This window comes from Corvus moneduloides, chromosome 6 (genome assembly GCF_009650955.1).
Source record: "Corvus moneduloides isolate bCorMon1 chromosome 6, bCorMon1.pri, whole genome shotgun sequence".
In the NCBI taxonomy this organism is placed as follows: Eukaryota; Metazoa; Chordata; class Aves; order Passeriformes; family Corvidae; genus Corvus; species Corvus moneduloides.
Window position 1 is genome coordinate 11,889,124 of NC_045481.1, and position 15,934 is coordinate 11,905,057.

Sequence of the window (15,934 nt, forward strand, 5' to 3'; positions counted from 1 at the left end):
AAGAGGGACATGGAGCTCCTGCAGTGAGTCCAGTGGAGGGCTACAAAGTTGATCAAGGAACTGGAGCATGTCTCTTATGATGGAGCTGGGCCTGTTCAGCCTCGAGAAGAAACCACTGAGAGGGGACTCAGTCAATGTCTATGAGTATCTGAAGGGAGGGTGTCAAGAGGATGGACCCAGGCTCGTCTTGGTGGTGCTGAGCAAGAGGCAGTGGGCAGAAATCGATGCACAGGAAGTTCTACCTGAACATGAAGAACTTCTTTACTGTGGAGTGACCGCAGACTGGAACAGATTTCCCAGAAATGGTCTGGAGTTTCCCCTTAGTGAAGGTATTCAACAACCACTTGGACACAATCCTGTGCCACGTGCTCTGGAATGACCCTACTTAAGCAGGGAGATTGGACAAGATGACCCACTGCGGTCCCTTCCAACCTGAGCTGTTCTGTGATTCTGTGAACAAGCTCTCCCTGAAGCTTTCTCCTCTCCACGCTGAACAACCCCGACTCCCTCAGCCTTTCCTCGTAACAGGTCTTACAGGCATTTTACCCCTGTTAAAAGGAGGCACCCCCTCCGAAGACCTCATGATATCAACCACAAGCACTCAGGGATGCCTCTCCCAGGAAGCAAGACCCCCCAGCCAGCCTCCCCGAACCACCCAAAACAACTCAAACGCTATTAATGATCCACAGCAGGGACGCTCTGCCCCCTCCCCCCACCACCTCCCCAGCCTTCCAAATTTTTTTCAGCCTTTACTTCTGGTTCATGATGCAGCTGTTGCAGAGAAAGAAGTGCCAGGTTGAGGGCGGGGTAGGGGGGAGAGAGGGGGCTGCCGAAGGGGAGCCCAGTCTCGGCATCCCCAATCCCGGCAGCCGTATCTCCTTCCCGTCCCTGGCCGGGAGCCGCCCCGCACGGCCGCCAGTGGCTGGGGGCGGCCTGGGGGGAGTTGTCCCTCCGCCCCCGCCCCCGGAGGCGCGGCCCGGCCCCTCCGCGGGTAGAAAGGCTGCACGGCGGGCGGGCACAGCCAGAGCGCGGGGCTGACGCTGCCGGCATGGCTCTGGATTTCCTGGCGGGATGCGTTGGCGGTGAGTGTCGGGGAGCTGCAGGGGGGAAAATAATCATTAAAAAATGGTGCGGAAGGGGGAGAAAAAGGGGAAAGGATAAAGAGAGAAAAGGGGGTGAGAGGAGAATAATAATAAAAACAAGCAGAATAAAAGCTTAAAAAGGAAAAGGGGCGTAAGGGAAGGAATGTAAAAAGGTAGGAAATAGAGAAGAGGAGGAGAAAGGGATAGAAGGAAATGCTTTTAAAATGCGGAAGAAAGGCAGGCAGGTCGGCGGGGAGGGCTGGGCGCGGCGCTGTTATTTTGGGAGCGGAGATGGTGCCGGGGGCGATGAGAGCGGCCCCCGCTGCAGTCGGGGCGGGGCCCGGGAAGCTCTCGGGGGTCCCGGGGCGTGCGGGCCGAGCCCTCCGCGGCCGCGCCGCAGCGCCGGGGACCGCCCGAGGCGGCCGGGAGGAGCGGGGCAGGGGGTCGGGGGTGAGCGCCCCTACCTGAGCACAGGGACCCTGGGCAGCCCTAAGATGGAGAGGAGAGAATGCGAACCCGCGTCCTGCGCTTCCCCGTGCATCTGCGGCCGGCCTGCCGCCTGCTATTTTTAGCAGTTATTAAATTGTGTTCAGGGGATTTATTCTCTCGTCTTCTCGGGTATTTGCGCTTGCTGTTTTCCTTGCCAATCTGGCAAAGATTTTTTTTAAAATCCCTTTTTTCAGCGTCTCTTTGGCTTCATCCTAGTGCTCGTTGCCTTCCCTGGATTCCCGCAGGGTCGGCTGTACCGCTGGCCTTTCCGCGCCGAGCACAGTGCACATTGCTGTTGTTCTATCTTGGGCTATGTCGCTGCCGTGCTGGCCTTAACCAACCCGGACTGCACCATCCTGGAGCTGCTGCCACATCTTCCCCGGGAGAGGGAGGGCGGCTATCTTGCCACAAACGTGGGAAAGCTGCACTGACGCTCTTGGAGTTGTCGCTGTTGCCCGCGGCCGCTAAGGACTGCTGGGTGGCAGAAGTACAGAGCCAGAGGATTCATTGCTCCAGCCTGTGTGTGCAAAATGCCTGTGTTCAGATTGGTGTAACTAATAGGCCTGCATGTGACTTCTAAAAAGTCCTTTGGTGCTAGGATAAAGCAAAGGTTTTTAGTAATGCATGGCCCTTCTGCAGGGGCTGCTGTCACATCTGGAAAAGGCTGTAGGCAGAGAGCTGGGATGTTCTGCTGCCTTTGGAGATGCTTACACAGAGCTATATGTACATGGAATATTGTGCTTTAGAGGAAACCTGCATTTTCTGCCCAGGGGACTTGCCTTGGGCTGAGGCCAGGGGTCATGGCTGCACATTCCATATGGCATGGCACAGTTTGTAATCACACACCTCAACGCCTACCTGGGGCTCAGAGGCTTGACTAGAAGCATAAAGGCACCTGGTACTGGCCTGAAGGACTGGATTGTAGATCTCTTATCTCCTGACTTGGTAGGATGCTCTTTACCTGGTTTGCCAACCATGTTGTGCGCTCACACCTCAGACTGGTACTCCTGCTTGGGCTACTGTAGCCCCAGACCTAGGAAGAAAATTCTGAGTAATAACAATGGTAATTTGTTTTGTTTCAGGTGCTGCTGGTGTGCTGGTAGGACACCCCTTTGACACTGTTAAGGTGGGTTGATTATGAAATATATTTGCCTCTAAGTAGAAAACTTAGTTTCTCCAAGGAGTGGGGGAGGAAAAAATATCCCCAGACACTGTAGGAGTGAAAATCTGTGTGGGAAAGCTTGGAGCAATCCTCCACCACCACTGTTAATAGATTTTTTGATCTCTAGCTCTTCAGATGTGAAAACTTAGTAACATAAACCTTGGCCTTAAACTGCAAGTGCAGTGCAGTAACAATGTGGTATTTGGAAATACAACCTTACATTTAACTAAATTTTGTTCTAAGCTTGCTTCTCTGCAGCTGTTCAACACTAACTGCTAAAACTTCCTCTCCCTGCATTTGTAATTCAAACCCACTTTGTTAGTAGGTTGAAAGACTGTGTTTTGTTTTCCCTTCAAGCTCTGCTATTACTCCTTAATTTGTAGCACTAGCCAAAGGGTGGAAGTCAATAAAAATCCACAGTATGAAGCTTGTCTGGGGGCTTTTTCCTCCAAGTATTATTATACATTTTTCTAACTTTCCGAGTTAAAACTGATTTTTCTGATGGTCTGTTAGTTGTGTGTGTTAAGCATACTTCAGCTACTATAAATACAAGATTTGACATCTCCTGGAGGGTCCCTCAGCCAGGGCTCTCAGGAGTCCAAGCCCATCTTTCAGAATGGAATGACAATTTAAGTCATCTTTTGGCAGCCTTACCCAAAGTCTTGCGCTGGAAGAATAGAAGAAGGGATATCAATGTATTCCTTGCTAAAGTAATATATCGGGTCACTTGACTGCAGCAGACAGCATGCCACATAGTAAATCTGTATTTGGAACACCTTTACCTTGCTGAATTTAGATATTCAAAGACTGTGGGCTGATAGTGTTACCAAGGACCCCACCATATATTCTGTATTCCAGTGCACGGTTAATTCAATACAGAATTCCCAAGCTAGTGGATATTGGTCCTCCTTGCAAGCTTGCAGTGCAAGCTGCTCAAACAGCAAAATCTGTCTTTTTGTTGCTAAGAATATGGTAAATTTGACAGTTAAATAATTCAGCTGAGTTCTAGAATGTATTTTCAGGAATGGTATTATCCAGGCTTGCACAATTTTTCTTATGGTGGTACAGGGCCAGCTGTCTTTTTCTCTCCCATCCTGCCAAGTTTTACATGCTTAACTGAAGGTGATGGGTCATTTCATTGAATCCAGCAGAACTACTAAAATTCTATGCTCAGACTAAAGGTAACTATGTGTGGGTTTTTTAGTTGTTTTTTTAAAGTGGAACAGCTTCTACTGTGTGAAACTAAACATTTAACTGTAAAAACTGGGGCTCCCATGCTGGTTTCAGTGGATATATTATTGCAAAATAGATGTATTGTCTTTGGAAAAAAGCATCTTGCTTTACAACAGAGCAAATAATTTGTTTCTGGATGACTTTAAATTTTTATTGAAATCCAGTGTGGCACATGATATTTTCCATAAGAAGGTATTGTAGGCATTTATCTGTGTTTTGTTAGAGCAAATACTAATGTTTGTGTTATTAGCTGGCATAGTCACCACTGTATGTCGAAAAACTAACCCTAACCACCCCTTAAGGAGGAAAAAAAAAAGATGTTGCATAACTTGTGTATGTATATGTGTTAAGAATTAACTCTTCTCATAGTTCTGCAGTGTTTAAAGGGCTCACTGGTAGTCACCTTAGACTGTGCATTTTTAATATAACTGAACAATGGGAAAGCTGCTTAGATAAGCCAAAGTTTTACTTCTGTCTTGGCATTTAAGCTCTTCTTTTTTTTGGCTGGTGCTCATGTTTCACAGAGCGGGGAGGGGGATGGTGGGACACACAGGGAGACATTAAGCCGGTAAAGTCACCCTGCAAAACCTGCAACTGAGCTGATCTCAGAACTGGCAAACTCCTTATCCCTGGTTTGTTGATGTAATGTATAAAATTGCTTTTTTGCTTTTAACTGCCTTTACTTTCTGAGCTAGGGGCTGTCTTCATTAACAGCAAAAGTGTTACTTTGTTGTAGATGACAGATAAGCCTCATCACGGGAGAGTTACCTAGTAAGTATAGCCCAGGTGAACACTTCTGTTTCTCTCAGTCTTAATTTATTCTCAAATGTATTAGTTCAAGTAAAGAACTGAAAGACTTATGAAGCTTTTTCCCTTTTGAGTTTTAAACTGATGCATCCCTCTTGTACAGCTATGGCATGGAGGGAGTGGGGTTTAAATATCCCTTTTTTTTAAATGTAGTTTTATTCTGAACCTTCTTTCTGCTATGCATTTCTGGCTGTATACACTCCCATACACAGTGCCTCTAAAACTGAATCTCAGGCACGCTGCTGTTGAGGTCTTATCCACTACATATTTTTGGATGATGTTTTCATTGCTCAAATACTTCTGAAGTCACTGATTTCCCACATTATTAAGTGCTTGGACTGTTTTGGGGATGTGGTGGTTTGGGCTTTTTTTAGTCTTGAGTGCTTTTATAAGAGTCTTTAGTGATGTTAAACTACTGGGGGTTACTACTGGACCTAAAACCTTAGTAACAGTGTTTCCACAAGAAAGAAGCTAGAATACTGGGCAATGAATGGAATAGGTGGATAAACTTTGCACATGATTCATCTTTCCTGTAGTTGTACACACTAAGGAGCTTCTTGAATATGGCATTACCCTGCATGAAAATGCAAGTTTTATGTGCACTCATTGCCTTACGTGGCAGTTTTCTAATGTGGGTACCCTTATGTGACCAGCACTGTGCTCAAGAATAAGAGGTTTTTTTCATTCTTAGACCTGGAGAGTCAGTACTCTAAATATCCTACCCTACATCAATGCTTAATTGGTTAATATTTCACAAATTGTTTAGACAAAAATAGTGGAAACTGTATGCCACTAGGAAATTCAATCCATATATGCAATATGACTAATTCTAAACTACTAAACACAAGCAGAAAAGATAAAGTAGGAAGGTTCCTAAGCTGCAAATCCCCCAAAGCCTATACATGTGGAAGTCACAGACAAGATTTGAAATAATAACAGTAAATTATAAATGGAGTAAAACCTTCTGTTTGTGCAAATGTGACAGCTTGTTAAGATTTGCCTTTGCTTGTAGACCTGCTCCTTTAACAGTTTTGACAGTCTGTCTACCCCCCAAAAGTCACTTGAAGTAACAAAGGATTTATTTTCTTTGAATCCTACTGTAAGCCTGCTTTTAATGCTGAGCTGTTGCAAGACCCAAGGTGATCTCAGCCTCCCACTGTGGCTAGCATACACTAATGCATATACTAAAAAACGACTGAAAACTGAAGTTCTGATTTACAAAGCATAAAATAACATGTTGTAGGAAAAATACTAAAACTGTCAATTTAGTTTTGCTTTGAAGAAAGCTAACCTGAATACAGGATTCTGACAAACCACCTCCATAAATCATTTTCTAGACCCACATATTACAGGTCTTTCATTGTTGTGGTGGTGTTTTTTATTACTTTAGGCAAGCAGATGAAAAAGAATTAAGTTCAGGAATCTTTCACACAGACATGATATTTTTTTCTTTTGCTCAGAATAAGGGACTGAACTTTTTTGCCCTGGAGCTGCTGCAGCAGCATTGAATGGTTGATAAGCATCTTTTCTGAAGAACATTACAGCCCTCCATGCTGGAGATCAAACACAGGTTTATAACTTTATCAATCCACGGAAATCAATGTATTGAGTTTATTGCAGTGTAAGGCTTTGCCTGAGCTAGGTAGAACTGAGACTTTTTAAAAGGGTGTTGAGGGCAAATAAGCATGAAAAAACAAAATTGGAATTTTCCATTAGAGGTTAAAAAGCATCTGGAAAAGGGCCTATCTCCTAAGACCACCAGTTACAGTAGCATCTGTCTTTCTAGCAGAACATACTGTTTCAGTTTTGGAAAAGTTAATTGATAACTAACATTTAAAGGTTTAAAACAGCTGTACCCTCACCAATTGCTTACATTCAGCAGGCTAAAAAACCAAAACAGACTAAAATTTAAAAGAACAAATGGCTTTTTACTCCTTCCCATATGCAAAGACAGACATCTTAAGAGTCACTGCCCTGCTACCCTCTGAAAAAAAAAAAATCAGATCTCAATGAATGGGCCCAAATCTGGCAGTCAGAAACACTGTGGGTATTGTTGAAAGTTTTTATCCTTTTAAAATTATCCTAATCTGGTGCTTGACTTGCAAATAATTTTTTTATTAAATTGTCTCAGTTTTGCACAGGTATTCCTTAGTGTGAACAGAAGTATTCTTGGCAGCTAAAGAAAGTCCCTATTGTAGCCTGTACTGGAAAGCATCTATTTGAAATTCTAGATGGCAATGTACCCTTCCACTTACTGGTTTGCTAAGAGTCACAAGAAGTTAATAATCCTCTTCCCCTCATATTTTCACTCCCAAACTTAATTCAAAACACTTACACAAGATTTTTCAAATTATTGTGCCACATATGGCATTCCAGTGTCCAGCCTGCACTCTTGCATATGCATTGCTATAGCAAATCTCCACATAGGTACAAGGCAGTAGCTTGCCCTTTAGGCTGTTCCTGATGTACAAATTGGTCTCTCACACAACTTTTTATAGGTTCGTCTGCAAGTTCAAAATGTAGAGAAGCCTCTCTACCGTGGGACTTTCCATTGCTTTCAGTCCATCATAAAGCAAGAATCTGTAAGTACAAAATTAATGCTTTGCATATTGTTTTTATCTTTGTATATTTTGGCTCAGGAGGGTGGGGAAGCTGTTAAAAAAAAAAAAAAAGACAAATGTTGAAGATCAAGAGATAAAAGTATATCCTGAACCTCCCCTGATTGTACAGCAGATATTATAGTCAGAACTTTGCCAGAAACTTAGTGAAGAAGATCACTAAGTCCGAAGATGGTATTTTGAGGTTAACATTTTAAAGAAAATAAGTTATTTAAATAACTAATTTTCTGAGAATCTAAGCAATGAGTGAAGAAATTGGTGGGTTGTTTTTGCTGCTGAAGCTTTAGGACCATTGCTAAAAGGGTAGCTTCAAGCTTTACATAACCTATTTAAAAAGAAAAAGTAAAAAAATTGCCAGAAAACTCTTCTCTGGATAGAGTAAGATTATTTTCTGGATGTGTTCAACTATATTTTTGTACTGCTAAATTGCTTAAATGTTTGTGTCTCAGGCAGAGATGAAATTTTTATTACAAAACAAGGTGGTCCTGATCTGGCCACTGTTAGAGAGCTGGGGTACAAGGGAGAGCCAGAAGGGCTGTGTTCTGCAGCTTGAGGAGGTTATCCACACCACTGCTAAAAAGGGTTTTTCCTCCCTTCTTCCATTAGGCTTTTGGACTCTATAAAGGTATTGGGTCACCAATGATGGGACTTACATTCATTAACGCGCTGGTGTTCGGTGTGCAAGGAAACACCCTTCGTGCTCTGGGCAAAGACACTCCTCTGAACCAGTTCCTTGCAGGGTCAGCAGCAGGGGCCATCCAGTGCGTCATCTGCTGTCCCATGGAGCTGGCAAAGACAAGGATGCAGCTTCAAGGAACAGGAGAATATAAACTAAAAACGAAGAACTACAAAAATTCTCTGGACTGCTTGATCAAAATCTATCAAAAGGAAGGGCTGAGGGGTATCAACAGAGGCATGGTCTCTACCTTCATAAGAGAAACTCCAAGCTTTGGCTTTTACTTCCTGACCTATGACTGCATGACTCGGTATTTAGGCTGTGAAGCTGAAGACAGTTACGTTATTCCTAAACTGCTGTTTTCTGGAGGGATGTCGGGAATTGTGTCCTGGCTCTCCACTTATCCCATGGATGTGATCAAATCCCGGCTTCAGGCCGACGGCGTCGGAGGCATCACACAATACAACGGCATCCTGGACTGTGTCCGGAAGAGTTACCATGAGGAGGGCTGGAGGGTGTTCACAAGAGGTCTCACTTCCACACTTCTCCGTGCTTTTCCTGTCAATGCAGCTACCTTTGCTACTGTCACTGTGTTCCTAATGTACATGAAGTCAGAAGACAACCTTCCTGAATGTGAACCAGGTCCAGTAATCCGTCAGCCTTCCAGTTTGTGAACCTCATCTCTTTGTTGTCTTCATCCAAAGCCCAGCTGGTTGGGTTTTGTTGAACATGAACACTTGACCCACACAAGTAGTGTAGATTTATGCTATCTGTGTAAAGAATCCCTAAATGTATCAAATGAGGATTTCATCTCACTACTTGTATAAACAACATCTTGCCTTATTCAGGACTCCATATCAGTAGTATTCAAGTAAGAGAGGGCTCTGCCTTTAGAAAGTTGCTGTTGTGGCTCCAGAAGAGGTTCTGGAGAGTGTTCTAGCACCAGAAATTGAGTTTTCTTTCACTCAGGTTCTGAATGACTGAGTTGAGTTGAATGCAGAAGTGTTTTCATGAAAGAAATACTCATTTTGTATGTGACAGGAGTAAGTGTACTCCTGTAAGGTGAAGAAAGGGGAAGAAGTTTAATGTTGGAGGCATTTTGCAGGTAACCCCAAACTGTAAAGATGTGGACTAGCATTCAGCTAGTCATGTGTTTTACTTTTCCTCTGCTTTTATATGTCAATGGTTTTAGTAGCAACTTTGTTCATACTGATTTGTAAAAAAAAAAAAAAAAATTTGTACCTAAATTACTCCCTGACCTTTTGGCTTCGAATAAATATCTTAAGCACAAAGTTAGCATCTGCACTCAAATGCACTTGTTCCTTTAAATCTCAAGGCTTGTAAGGATTTAGGGAAACTCAGATCAAGTAGGACTGAGGTTATTTGCCTTCATCTCTGTTTCTCCTTTGGTGGGTGCACAGACTGTATTGAGTAGTTCAGCCCTGTAGACTTTGTTCTCTGAAGTTAATGCAACTTTGCACCACTTCTCCCACCATGCCCCATAGCAGCCAGTGATGTACAGAAGTCAAAGTCGTGCCTGTGGTATTGCACAAAATGTTTGTGGGTGCAATGTTAGCTTAGCAGCTTGAAGTACCTTAGAAATACATACATATTTAGGACTGGAGGTTTCATAGCTTTCCAGAAAGTAGGGGTGTAAGTGTCTGAAATGGTTCCTGTTTAATACACTTGCATTATGAATTTAAAGAATACTGATTTTTATGTATTTAGTTACAGTGCTACTGGAAAGAAGACTGAAAAGGGTTGTAGAGAATTTTCTTGTTACATTAATCTGCTCTGATTTTTTTCTTTTCTATTTTTTTTTAGTCTGTTCAAGAAGAATTGAATTAGCCAAAGAGCTACAAACAGTTATTTAAGATTTGAGATAAAAGTTACACATATTTGGCACAAATAGCTGTGAGGAAGGACTATATGTGTGTGAGCAGTGTTTTAAAACATATCAAACTAGTTCAGTAAGTACAACTTGTTATACTTTTGGTTGGGACAAGTGCAATATGTGTTTAATTTATATGAATTTTCTAAAGAAGCGTTATTTCGTAGTGTTTTGCACTGTAACAAAATATGCTGGAGAAACCTGTAAAACTGATATTTTTTTTATACCTTGAAGGTATGGTGGATGTTTTAGTGCCTACTTGCACTGAGATTCAAATTGAATGTTAAATCTGTCTACTAAGCTGCATATGCACAACAACTCACAGCAAAGACCATTTACACCTTTGTACAGGAGTAAGTAATTCTTGTATATATATTGAGGGAATAAATTTTTTAAAAATTTTGCCTTTGGTTCTTTGAAGTTTGCTTTTTTGTGTTTTACTCAGGCGCTTCTTTGTGTTGGATTGAGCTTGCATGAGGGTGGGGTTTCTGGCTTTTGCCAGGGGAAACTTGCTCCATATCTGCCTTCTGTGCACCACTGGGAAGGGCAGGGTCTTGCTCTGGCTTAGGCCCCATCACTGGAGCAAAGAAAGGAAGTTGCCTGGCCTCACTTCTTCAAACTGACCTTTCCTGTACCACGAGAACAATCCTGCTTTTAAAGCCAAAGAGCTGGCCCTATGCTGAGACCCCTTCCTATTCTGCGTTTATTGGTTTAAGCTGTGCTGGTCACCAGCAAGGCTGCACAGTTGTGCCTCTCTGGACTCACTCCAGTAGGTTCATGTCCTCCTCTTCAGAGGTTACTTCAGGTACTAGCTCCACTAATTCATCTTCTTAAGGGCTAGATGCATGTGACTGACACAAACCCTGTCAAGCATCAATTTCCTGGATCAGGAAGGGGAAAGGCCACCACCTCTCCACCTGACCATGACCAGGGTCAGTTCCAGTCAAGTACCTTTTGTTCTCTCATCGGGAGCAACAACTGTGTTCAACATTGAACTATAGAACAGAAACAAATACTTGGAATAAGCAAACAGTGTCTCCTTAGAAGACTAATACCATTAAAACAGAAAAGGGCTATACAATGTTTTACTTGCAGTGCTTACTAAAGCATTCTTTCCAGAAATTCATCCATCTGGAACTTAAATAATCAGTAGCAGACACTGGCTGTTACTCAACAAGCCTGAGAAGAGGGTAAAGCCAGCTTTCAGCCTAGTCTGATTTCACTTGTGTGAAATCCATGTGACTTCTAACTATCAAATCGAGCTAGACAAATGCCTCAGCCTTTTAAATCATGATACAGTTCTGTCCTGATAGATTTTTGAGATGTGAGCCAATTCAGACAGAACTACATCCTGCCTTCCCAGATCCTCATTCCCACACCATTATCAAGCAATTCCCCAACAACTGAAGGGATTAAGAAGGTAAAAATCACTGAAAATGAAACTCACTCACTATCCAGTCCCTCTACCCTGCTCTTTCTTAACCTTAGATGGGTCATGCCAGGGTTACAAGTTACAGCCACAAACATGTCCAATTAAGACGAGGGGAAAAAAGTGACCATGTATAGCACTATATAACTAACTATAATTAAGTTACTATAGTAGAACAACTAGTGTGAAATTCATTTATCATGTCTGTAACATGACAATGTTTTTGTCCTCTCTGCCTTGTCTTTCTCTGCATATATGTAGTGATAGGACAAGGGGTAATGACCTCAAACTGAAAGAGGGCAGGTTTAGATTGGATATTAGGAAGAAATTCTTCCCTGTGAGGATGGAGAGGCCCTGGCACAGGTTGCCCAGAGAAGCTGTGGATGCCCCATCCCTGGCAGTGTTCAAGGCCAGGCTGGATGGGGCTCTGAGCAACCTGGTCTACTGAAAGGTGTCCCTGACCATGACAGGGGCTGTTGGAATTAGATAATCTTTAAGGTTCCTTCCAACCCAAACCATTCTAGGATTCTATGATACAGCTTATTATTTGGTTCAGGGAAAAGGGTAGCAAGGCATTCAAGGGATGAAAACCTGTCCATTGCAGGTGCAGCACTGGCAGCATACTAAGGAAAAAGACTAAGACACGAATGTAAACGTTAACCTTGCAAAGAAAATATGTGTTAGTTCTTTGAAATTAAAGATTTTTTTTATTATGCTGGAAAACAGGTGTTAACAGTTTAATGTTAGCTGCTGTTAGCCCAATTTTTAATCTGTATATAAAGAACAATTTAAAACCTAGAAGTGTGCCAAACACCATTAGATTAGCAGAATGTGCAGTTAAACCCCTCTTCTGCCAGAAAAACAGGCAGAGAAAAGAGAAGCTTACCCAAGGCAACATGCCCTATCACACACCACAGCCATGGAGACAGATGAAGGATCTCTGTGCCTCTGGGAGGCACAGCAAGAGATCAGGGAAGCAGAGAACTTGCTGGGCCAAACCTAAGGGAGACAGGCTTTGACATCAAGAGGAAGCAAATTCCATGTTCAGGAATTTATGCATGTCCATGGACAGCAGGGGAGAAAAGCAGAGGAAAATAAGCCATTTCCATCTTCCCAGTACAACTGTTTTGCAATTTTTGTATTAGGGTTGTCCTCACTAATTGCAAAAGTGATTATTACCAACAGAAAAAGGGTGACATAATATGCACAGTAATATGTAGGATATACAGTAAAAGCTTTTCTACTTATAGTTTATTACTAGTTTTAACTGAGTTGACCTAGAAAGTGATTTTAAGCTATACAGGTTCATCAGTAAAAAAACTGAAATCAAAGCAAGGTCTGCAGTCTGAATGCCCTATAGATTGATATAAATGGAAGAAAGTCAAGTTCTAATGTTCACAAAATATTCTTAGAGTGTATAAAATGTAACAGCTAACACAGTCAAATTGCTTAGTTATCATTCACTATTATACCTTATTATGACTGTTTTTTCTTACTGAAAGAGCACAATGCATTTTTTATTAACAGTAAAATAGACTTGTACCATTTTAGCCATATCCATATGTCAATCAATAAAATACTAAAATCATAATGAAGCCTGACCTCATGGTCTGCACCATTTCCTATGTATATCAAAATAGAAAGAAGTGTTGCTCAAGTAATTTGACTTGGCCAGATTAACGCTGGCATGAAATAAAATGAATATTCTTTTTCTAGGGTTTGATCTACTTATCTTAAGCAGAGATTTATTGTAGATCAGGAATACCTCAGTGTTGCAATCAACCAGGCCATACGCTTTCTTCCTTGTGCACCGAGGTATTTTCACTTTAGGAAGAATTTATAAGAGGTACTTTTCAAACAGGTCAGTAATAAAGTTCAAACTTTTTAACGGCAATTAAAGGAGGTAAATGTAAAAATTACTTCTACCTTTAAATTAATCCAGGCAGTTACATGCTTCCCTGCCAGCTCTTAACCGAGAGACTGTACATATTTTCATTTCACACTTCAGAAAAAATTGAGATGAAATCCCCTATCCCTAACCTATGCAGGAGGAAAGAATAAAAACAAGAGAACCAACCAACCAACCACACAAGAGGGAAACCTAAAGACCTCCCATAAGTATTATTCCTTACAATCAGTTTTCAAATCATAAACATTTGTATGCCCTTTGAAGCTATGGGAGTCACTGGATTAATGTAAATCCATTGGAGGTTCAGTCAAAGCATCAGTTAAGACTGAAAACTGAAGGATTCTGTATCAAAAGGCCAAATTTTCTGTTTTGCTGAGAAAAAATAAATGTGTTGGAAAATAAGTCAAAATATAAGCTGCATGATGCCACACATGTGAGGCAGTCAAAACCTTTGTAAGCCAAAATTGCAACTGGCAAGGTCAGTGAGGTCCTTGGCAAGCATCTTGCAGCTCTGAAGGAGACCTTTGTGAGCCCTTACATCAAAACACTAACCAACAAGGCAGTTTTCCACAGATTTGTCTTGCAACCAATTCCTGAGATGAGCTTTACCCAAAGGACATTAGGACCTATCTGGTCACCAACATGTTTTGTGTATGGATTTTCCACTATTTAACAAGCAGTACATATGCCACAGTCTTCATATGCTCTATCATTTTTCTCAAAAATACTCGTTTTTCACATCCTTCTGAAATGCACCTTTTCTGTGGGCCTGCTCCAGGGAGGGAAACAGGTTACTTGAGATCTTTGAACCCCTTAAGAGCAGCAATGCAGGACTCCAATGCAACATTAGTCCTGTTCTGCAGTCTGCAATGGCCTTGCACACATTATGAGCAACAGCAGACTGAAGCAAAGGCCCTAATTGCCTCAGGGGACCTTGGACTTTTTAGGAAGCCACTGCTGAAGAGAAACAGTGATATTTTACAGGTCTAGCAGTTCATCAAAGTAGCCACTCACAACCAAAAGCACATTCATTAACACCATTGGTAACTAGATTTCCACATTTCTCTCTTAAAGATATTTAATACTTGATGGATGTATCTATGCATGACCCATGTCACACTTAATGGTTTTTATTTACAGTCTTTTCATTGCCTTGCGGGTGCTTTTAACGAATGCACAAGTACACTCAGGACTCTCAGAAATCAGCACACAATTGTACTTCTTACTCTCCTGCAGGGGCGTGTGGGCAATTTGCTCTTTGACACTGGCACATTCCAAGTCTGTCAAGGTCCACTGAACGCCACAGGACACCCTGCACACACTTGACCTCGCAGGGGCACCCTGACACTGCCGTTCTGTCTGCTGGTCGCACTGTGCAAACAGGTAATTCACCGCCCTCTCCTGGCAAACTGCTACCCGCGAGTTCCTGAACAGACTGAAACAAAGCACTGACAGAGGTGCCACCCTATACCAGACCGATTAGAGAGGAAACACACGTAAACCTACACCACCACTTAAAAAGTGGTGGCAAAAGGACCACCCGAAAGTCCTGCAAGGCTCCGTTTCTCTCCCTCCCAAAAATTCACCAACATTTGCACAGAACTCCAGGCTTGCTCCTGAAGAGAGCTCCCAGCAGACACAGGAACCCATTGAGAACAGCAGCTCGCACGAGGGTATCAGGTCCACACCATACCACACAACAGCAGCCGTGGTACCCAACCAGCACCCAAGCTTAGAGCTTTTTCTCTTAGAAAAAAGTAACAGAAGACTTGGAAAACCCTAAACCAGGAGTTGTCTAATAGCCAGTTGCTATCAGGAACCTTATTCATTTACCTACAGCAAAACAGTGTTTTCCTGCTACTTTAGGGGAAGCCAGGACTTGAAAAGTTCACATTAACTCTTACACAGAATCTGATGTGCTTGTCCTCAAAGAAATTCAATACCTTCCAGACAATTTCCAGAGAAAAGGACTGAAAAAAATTCTAAGTGAAACTGCCTTAATAATATAGGATGATTGAGAGTACACATAAACTTGCCTAAGCTGGTTTGCTTTAGGCAGAGAGAATGAAATTGAGAAAAGGACCACTGATTCAATTACCTTACAAAATTAAACCAACAGCCAACCAGGTGGCATTTAAGCATTGCTGTAAAGCCATCATCACGCTCTGGCAACTTGACACTAGACCAATTCATATTATCAAACTGAATATTCAATCTCATAATACAAGCACATACATTCCTGCTCTGGTTTGCTTCTACCTTTACAGATCACTGTGCAGATGTTTCTGCTCCTTGTGTTCAGCAGCAGGGTCACACTCTCTCTGCTCTATTCACTTTCCCATTCTTTTGCCCTGGGACTCTTCCCAAGGAAAGTGTTACTTATAAAATTATTCCATTTACACAGCCAAGAACAAGAATACTGAAGTCCAACTCTTATTTTTACTCCTGCCTGCAGAATTCACACCCAATATTCAGTTTTGAAATCCACCCTAGGTTCCCCTGGGTAGCTTTAAGTGCTCCAGGAACATTAGTGCAGTAAAGTTCAATGCTGACACAAATAATCCTTTACTTCGCTCCTCAAGCCACCATCACACAGCAGATTTTAAAAGGTGCTGTACAGATGAAAAACTTCTTAAAC

The 15,934-nt window shown here is 42.3% G+C and overlaps 1 protein-coding gene across 4 annotated transcripts; it reads left to right on the top strand.

Annotated features, from left to right (window-relative positions):
• Window positions 1–977: 977 nt before the first annotated feature.
• On the top strand, window positions 978–10,362 carry SLC25A29 (solute carrier family 25 member 29). 4 transcript variants are annotated; one of them, XM_032112916.1, is made up of 5 exons: window positions 1,032–1,082; window positions 2,654–2,697; window positions 4,703–4,737; window positions 7,272–7,355; window positions 7,998–10,362. In XM_032112916.1, exon 5 carries the CDS (start codon window positions 8,031–8,033, stop codon window positions 8,739–8,741), a length of 711 nt encoding a protein of 236 aa, XP_031968807.1. In that variant the 5' UTR covers window positions 1,032–1,082; window positions 2,654–2,697; window positions 4,703–4,737; window positions 7,272–7,355; window positions 7,998–8,030; the 3' UTR covers window positions 8,742–10,362. The 4 variants fall into 4 exon arrangements, with proteins under 4 accessions (XP_031968803.1, XP_031968804.1, XP_031968807.1 ...); XM_032112912.1 differs by lacking the exon at window positions 4,703–4,737 and having other exon boundaries at window positions 978–1,082; XM_032112913.1 differs by having other exon boundaries at window positions 1,013–1,082; window positions 2,654–4,737.
• Window positions 10,363–15,934: the final 5,572 nt, after the last annotated feature.